Raw genomic sequence first — 7348 nt, 5'->3', positions numbered from 1 at the left:
CTGCAATGTCTGCAGGGTGAAGGTTGAGGAATGGAATAGGAGGAGGAGGTCTCTTTCTCTGATGTGTTTCCTCTCATTTTTTAATTTCATCCTCTAGTGTGTATATGTGATTCTGGGGCAAGAAGTTTTATTAGAAAAAACAGTGGAGTTTTGAGAGGCTCTTGAGGAACCTTGGACAAATTTTTGTGCTGTTCTAGGCCTTAGTTTCTTTGTCCGCTACATGGGGAATATAACCGTGGCCCCAGATGCCTCACCAGGAAACTGCGAAGATGAAGTGTGAAAGGATTTTGTAAAATGTGAAGTGTTGTGAGTATGGAAAGTTCTGCCTTGAGTACGGAGCACCCCTGACCCAGGGCCCTCCCAGTCCCACACAGCTACCACAGCACAGGTGGCCAGTGCCCCCACCTCTTCTCTCCCACCTGAGTTTAGCCTCAGGAGACAGAATATTGAGAGAAGTTTAAGGCCCTGACTCACTTATTTAGCCTCATCCCTCACCATGACCCCTCTCTTGGGCCACACTGCAGCCACGCTGAACTAGTGGAAATTCCCCAAGCCTGTCAGGAGCTTTCTGTTTGCTGAGACTTTATCCTTGCCGTTTCTCCTCCCTGGACACTGTTCCCAACTTCTCCACCTGGTGTGTTCCTACTCATCTTTCAAGACTCAGCTTAGATGTCCCCACTTCTAGGATGCCTCTCTTGACCTGGTTCAGGGCCTCCTACTTCTCCCCTTGATTAGCGCACCAGCCTCCTGCCTGAGCTCTTGGCCTACAGCTTCCCTTTTCCACTCAAAGCCCCCATGGTGCAGCCAGCAGCCTTTCTAAAACACAAATCTTGTCATGTCACTCCCTGCTTAAAATAACCAGTCAATGGAATAATCCATCAATCAATGCTTCAAGGGCTTCTCCTTGCCCTCAGGAAGATATCCAAAGCCTTCTGCTAGAACTCAAGGCTTAGTCCCCAGTGGTGTCTCCAGCGTCAGTTCTCTTATCTCTCCTGATCGCCCTGCCTGACACAGTACACCCCTGCCACATTGCTCCTGTATCCTGTCTCCGACGCACCTTGCTCTCTCATGTCTCCCTATCTCCGCACATCCCGTTGTTTCTCATGCCCATTCCCCTCATCTCCACCTGGGGACTTCCTGCCTAATCTTCTAAGCCAGCTTGGATCTAACCTGTTCTGGAAGCCTTTCCTGAATGCCCCAGCAAGAGTTTGTAGCTTCCTTTTCTTTATTCCCTATGTGACTACTCATGCTTTTGCCACTGTGTGTGTCAGCTTGTCTGCTTACACTAGGAGCTTGCTGTATCCGACACATGACTGTGTCCCCAGCAGTGCCAGCACAGGGGCATAGAGCAGCCATATTGGATTTGTTGGTTGGGTGGGTGGTGGAACGAACAAATGAATGAATGGTGAATGAATCCATCTTTGAACCATCACTTCTTGGTCAGCCCCAGAACTGCTGTTTCCCACAGTAAGCCCATTTTATAGCAAAAGGGGAAGCAGGGGAAGGGACTGCTCTAGAAAGGAGAAAGAAAGTCAATAAAAATGTAAATCTAGTTGAGAAAAGCTGTCCTAGGCTGGCTGTGGGGAGAGATAAGGCTGGGCAGGCTGAGCCCTGGCTGACAGTGGAAGAGAGATTAGGGGACAAGCAGAGCTGCAGCCAGGGCAGTGTGTCTCCCTCTGTGCTGCCTCCTCCGTCTTCACCCCCACCCTGCCCCCATGTTCTGTGTGTTCCTTAAATTCTTCCAGGGACAGGGGAAGAAGACGTACAATTGGTCATCGGGTGCACTGCCCGTATGTTATTATTTGGTCTTCACAACTTTTGGGAGACAGGAGAGAGGAAGGATCAGCTTCACCTTACAAGTGAAGAAACAGATGCAGAGAAGTTAACTCACTTGTTTGGGGTCACACTGTGAATAAGTGGCCGTCCCGATTTGAACACAAATCTCATGGACCCTAAAACTCTGTTGTTTTCACTCCACTCCGCCAGAGGTCTATAGCCAGACTTCAGATGGTTCCCAACCTCGGAAATCAGATGCACAAGGGTTTATATGACTGTGTGCAGTTTTTATGGAGATACGTCTTTTTATCATATTCTCTAAGGTGGTTGTCATCCACCCTCCATTATCTATACCAGGCAGTCTCCCTAGAGGTGGTGGCCTTTGAGTTGAGTCTGGAAGATTGGGTAGGACTTCAGAGGGTGGGATGGAGAGCCAAACAGTGGGGCGGAGATGAAGAAGGCTTGGTAGGTAGCGGGAAGTGCACATGTTGGCGCATGTTAGGGGGAAAGGAGTCAACATGGCCAAAGAATGGCGAAGGTGCTGTGGCCTCTTGCTCTTCATTTATTGCACTCCAGTCACAGCTCCTGGCTCCCAGCTCCAGGCCACAGGGCCTCTGGGAATGGCATCGAGATGCTCGTTCTGGTCCCAGGAGAAACTGCCAGATTTTACCATCGGTCAACACTAGCATGGAGACTGAATGCTTTCTCCCAGCTTCCAGAGGCAAGATGAGAAGAAAGTAAGCTCACAGATGCAATTGTTTGTGGCTCCTCATTGGCCAGAAGCCATAAGAGCATGGCTCCCTGGAATCTATCAGTCCCTGGGAACCCCTCCAGCCCTGACCTGTTCTACCCCTGGCTCTCAGCCCCATGTCTCTCTTGCGATGACCCCTGGGGCCTCCTCACCCTGACCAGCCTGGGAGATTTTAAACACAAGGACCTCATTTTCTCCTTCAAAGCTCAGTGTGACCCAGAGGCAGAGTCAGCATGAAGCTAATGCTGCTTGAGTATTTGGGTCTCTCCCCAGGCCCGGGAAGGGGCCTCTGCAATGTGTTCAGGTCACCATATCCTTGGGAAATTTGCAAAAGTAAGATGCTTTAACCACAAGCAGTTAAGATTGCTAGCTCTTTCTACTCCTACTACTTGTGTCCCAGTTTTGCTTTATGTGAGGTGGTTGGAGGGGCCATGGGGATTTCTGGGATCTGGCTAAGGGGCAGTTGAATTGGGGACCAACTTAATTTGGGTTCACTGGGATATATTTATGTGATTCTCAGTCACCTCTGTATATAGGTAAATCATTGCTAGCTACCTCTGTGTAGAGAATGGCATCTAGGAATCTTCCTACTCACTGTCTGACTCACTCAGCATTGTGACATCAAGGTGTCACATCCAGAGGTCATCCCATGACGTGAATGTGTTTTATGCTGCATGGCCCTGGAAGTACATGGGCACCAAAGGAGAAACAGGTTTGCAATGACAGAACCCAGAAGCAAGACTGCAGAAAATCCTTCCAATTGTCAAGGGGAAAAATGTATTTTAGAGGTGTGCATAAGAGTTAGTAAAAAATGTGCTATTTTCCTGAATTGTGTGATGTATTTTTTTTAATTTCTTTTCTCATTATAGGTAAATATTTGCTTTCTTACCAATTTTGTGTTCTTTTTCTTTTAAAGAGGGCTCCCCAAGGTTTATAAGCTTCAATTCCCACAAAACCCTGGCTTCATCACTTATGTTTTGTCTGATCTTGGGCAAGTAGTTGCTTATATTTTCTGAACTGTTTCCTCTTCTGTAAAATGTGAATGACGATTTGGACAGGTGAAGACTCAGAAACTTCATGACCTGATTCCATTTCTGAAACCATTACTAGAGGAAGTAACCCAGTCAAATGAAAATTAGACCAGAATATACAGACAGGAAAAGATGTCATATATAAGAAATAATAGTGAATAATGAATCCAGTAAGACTTAAATCCAAATAGCTGGAAGAAATGTGGTTGTTTTTGCAAACTCTAATGCAGTTTGTAAGAAAGGAATTTTGTAATATAAGAGACATTATGCAAGAACAAATCTAATAATAAGCTGTATCTATAACTCCAAATTATTTCTGCAAAACCTGGAAAAAGGAATATAAACATATGAACAGCCTCCTCTATTGGAGAAGACTTTGAAATTCTTGGGCCTGGTAAATACAGGCTCAGATATATGTTAAACATTTAAAGAGATCAACCAATAGAATCAAAACAGGAGTTAGAACTTCTGTACCTTTCTCTTCTTTCACGTGGGAGAGCCTCAAAGCCCTGCCCCAGGGAGCTGATCAGAGGCCCAGAGCTGCATGGCCCTCCTGCCCCCTCCTGCCCCCAGCTTCTCCCCTGCCTCCAGCACAGGGCTTGGCAAGCTGCTGCTGACAGATCTGTCTCTTGCCTCCCAAGCAGCAGGTCCCAGCCAGATCAGGTGTGTGGAGGCAACAGAATGGGCTGGAGTAGGTCCGGAAACTCTCTCTCCCTCTCAGGGAGATAACCAGGCCAGATAAGATGGGCCATAAAACAAGACGAGGCCACTGAAGATAAGGACCGGTGATTCAGAGCAAGCGGTCAACAGACCCACTCACTTCAAAGAGCCCGACATTAACAACTCCCAGCATTACAGGTCAGGGCCTTACAAAGAGCAAGCCCTTACACCATCTTGGGCATCACAGAGAACCAGCTGTTACCCCCAAAACCTGCTTATCACAGAACCAGACATCTACATAGCCCCAGGCCACACAAGGAAATGGTGAAATTAGGCTCTAGTCACAAAAGTAACAGTGACTTTGGTGGGCCCTGGTCGGAGGTGTGAAATCTTGGTAATGCAAAAGTACCAGTGAATGTGTGCACAGTGTGTTTGGTCTTTGAAGTCAGAAAATGCCCAAGTGTGGGACCTGGGTCTCCCTCCCCACTGGAACCTCTAAGGCAGAGACTAGGCCTCACCCAGATTGTGACTCCCTGAGGGCAAGGACTGGGACTTCCTGAGTCCAGAGAGTGAGACTCCCCCTCAGCTAAGCCCCCCAGGGCCCCTCACACCAGGGTTGCTGAAAGCCAGGACCAACCAGGATGTTCTGTGAGGCCAGCTCCCTCCCTAGTAGGTCCCCCTCAGAGCTCATCACTCCGCCTCCAGGGGGCGCCAAATAGACACTTCTTGACAGAGGCAGTCCTGGCCCCACCTCCAGGCTGAGTGGGGCTGGGGAGGAGACCTGAGTCCATCCTGACCACACAGATGGTTATAGCTGAAAGGGGCCTGAAAGCTGTCAAGTCCATTTCCACCTGACAGAGACGGTGGCTGAGGCCCAGAGAGGGTGCTCCAGGTGAGCGGCAAAGCTGGGCTAGACCAGGTGTGCAGGGCAGCCTGGCCTACTGTTGTCTACTTCTCTCTCCTAGGGCCTGAGAAACCCTGGGTTCAGGTCAGCCTGTCAGGCTCAGGGAGGAAAGGGGAAGACCATCTTGCATTAGGAGTGGCCAACACACCAACCCCCTAGGCAACTCTTTGGTTCAGATTAGTCACAAAGGCCCAGAGAGAGCCAAACTTGCCCAAGTCACATAGCAAGTTAGCAGAGGAGTCAGAATTGGAAAACGGGGTTCCTGACACCCACTATTGGGCAAAGAGCCCAGAGGAGGTACCCCCAGTGGCTGCCACTCTAGGACCAGCTCACGCTCTATATTCCTCAGGCTTCTTTTCTGGCCCTGACACTAACGGCTGCTGCTGCTGTAGGCCAGGGATGGGTACGGTGACCTGGGTCCTCTCCTCTTTCTCCTGCTGCCTTAGGATGGCCAAAATCAAGGCGAAGCAGGCCAGGGAGCCTGTCTTGAAGAAGACCTGGAGGCCGACAAACCTGGAAAAGAGCAAGGGACCTGTGAACTCAGGACCTCCCTTGTCCCAGGGCTTGGATGGCCTTGGGCTGGGGCACAGTGGGGTCAGCAATCGTCACCCATTGTGTTATCAGAGACATTGAGACCTTGGGGGTGGAAAAGAGGCCTCCAGCCCCAGGGCAGTGGACCTCATCACCATGGCCTTGGTTGGGGAGATTGGGGAGTCCCTGGAGTTGACCCCGGTGGGGGTCCTTCCCTGGAAGAGGGAGAGAGGCTGTGCAGAAGGAGTGCTGGGCAGGGAGACAGAAGCCTGGGCATCTTCCCTGCCCTGTCCCCAGCTGGCTTATAGCCTGGGCCAGCCCTGACTCTCTCTGTCTAGGGGCTCAGGGGACCTGACAGTTGCAATCACCCCACCTGCCACAAGAGGATTCCCTCTCCACTGTCTGCCCAACTCACGAAAGCTCTTATTTGATCTTTCTTCCTACAGAAAGGGCACTGGTCAGTCCCAGCCCTCGGGAGCCATGCCCTCCGCAGAGCTGGGAGTGACCAACTCTCTGCTCCCAGCCCTGTTAGCAAGTCCCCTTCAACACCCTATCCCATCCCAGCAGCCTCTCTGCCTTCAGATTCCTTTGGGCTCCCCATTGCACAGAAAGGAAGACTGAGATCCAGAAAAGACAGGTCTCCCAATGAGAGACACAGAGCTGGGCTGGATCCCAGGCCTCCTGCATCCTGGTTAGGCCTTCTCCCAACCCCACCTCAACTCCCCATCTTTCTCACAGCTGGGCTTTTCCCCTGATTCTCCCCACGGTCAGCCATGATGACATGTTTCTGCACAGACCATAGTTAGACCATTTGGGTTCGAGGCTCAGCTTTGCCTATTATCAACTGTGTGGCTTTGGGCTGCTTTAATGGTCACTTTCCTCATCCAGAAGAGTGGGGGACAGTGGCTAGGTCCCAGGACTGGTGAGCTCAGTACCAGATACAGCACCTGCTGCCTAGCAGGGGGATATAAATGGGCCTCCCTGCTGCTGTCCTTCCTGAAACCCCAGGAGTATTTCCAGCAGCCTTCCCACAGGGCCCCTGGCAGCCCCCACCCCAGGTCTCACCGGTTTCGGAGAAGGTCGTGGTCATAGTAGCGACAAACGGCCCGGCGCCCACAACTCTGGGCCCAGTACACACAGGTGGTGTCGATGGCGCTGCCGTGGATCACTGGGCTGGGCATCCAGGCTGGAGAGGAGATGCTCAGCGGACAACAGGGCCTGGCATCCTGCATTACCCAGCCCCCTACTCCCTGGCATGTGCAACCCCCCAGAGCCACCCAGGCCTCTTGTCCCATAAGTCTTTGTCCCTCAAGCCCACCCCTCACCCTGGTGTGCGATGCTGCCCCCTGGGGGGCTCTCTAGCTGCTTGCATACCCACCTCCAGGGCCCAGATCCAGTTGTTTGCCTGATGGGCCTAAGGTCAGGAACTGGGTCCCACTCATCCCTGTGCCCCCAGGCCCAGCACACAGTGGGTGTCTGAACTAAAGGTCCCAGGGAGGTTCTTTACCTAAAACTCTCAGGAGCATGAACTGGATCCCCACAGCCAGCGTCTTGTCTTCTTTCTTCACTCCCCTAATAAGCAGAAATATGGTGACGTGAGGATTGAGAAGTCCTCAGCTCCCAAGGGTCTCTCAGCATCCCCTGCTCTCTCGCCACCCAGGGCCAGCCTTCAGTCTGAAGGTCCATGGGTTTGGG

At 51.3% G+C, this 7348-nt stretch overlaps 1 protein-coding gene across 2 annotated transcripts in view; it reads right to left on the bottom strand.

Moving 5' to 3' along the window:
- Nucleotides 1-5195: 5195 nt before the first annotated feature.
- SLCO2B1 (solute carrier organic anion transporter family member 2B1) overlaps nucleotides 5196-7348 on the bottom strand; it is a 45688-nt gene continuing 43535 nt past the window's right edge. For both annotated transcript variants that reach the window (XM_039228724.1, XM_039228725.1), the window contains exons 12-14: nucleotides 7161-7225; nucleotides 6719-6839; nucleotides 5196-5635 (exon numbers count right to left, since the gene is read on the bottom strand). In XM_039228724.1, the coding sequence (XP_039084655.1) occupies nucleotides 5452-5635; nucleotides 6719-6839; nucleotides 7161-7225 (370 nt within the window). In that variant the 3' untranslated portion in view covers nucleotides 5196-5451. The remainder of the gene's footprint in view (nucleotides 5636-6718; nucleotides 6840-7160; nucleotides 7226-7348) is intronic.

This window comes from Hyaena hyaena, unplaced genomic scaffold, assembly GCF_003009895.1.
Source record: "Hyaena hyaena isolate Hyena2069 unplaced genomic scaffold, ASM300989v1 scaffold_34, whole genome shotgun sequence".
In the NCBI taxonomy this organism is placed as follows: Eukaryota; Metazoa; Chordata; class Mammalia; order Carnivora; family Hyaenidae; genus Hyaena; species Hyaena hyaena.
The sequence above is the reverse complement of the archived record's forward strand: the minus strand, read 5'-3'. Positions and strand labels throughout refer to the sequence as shown.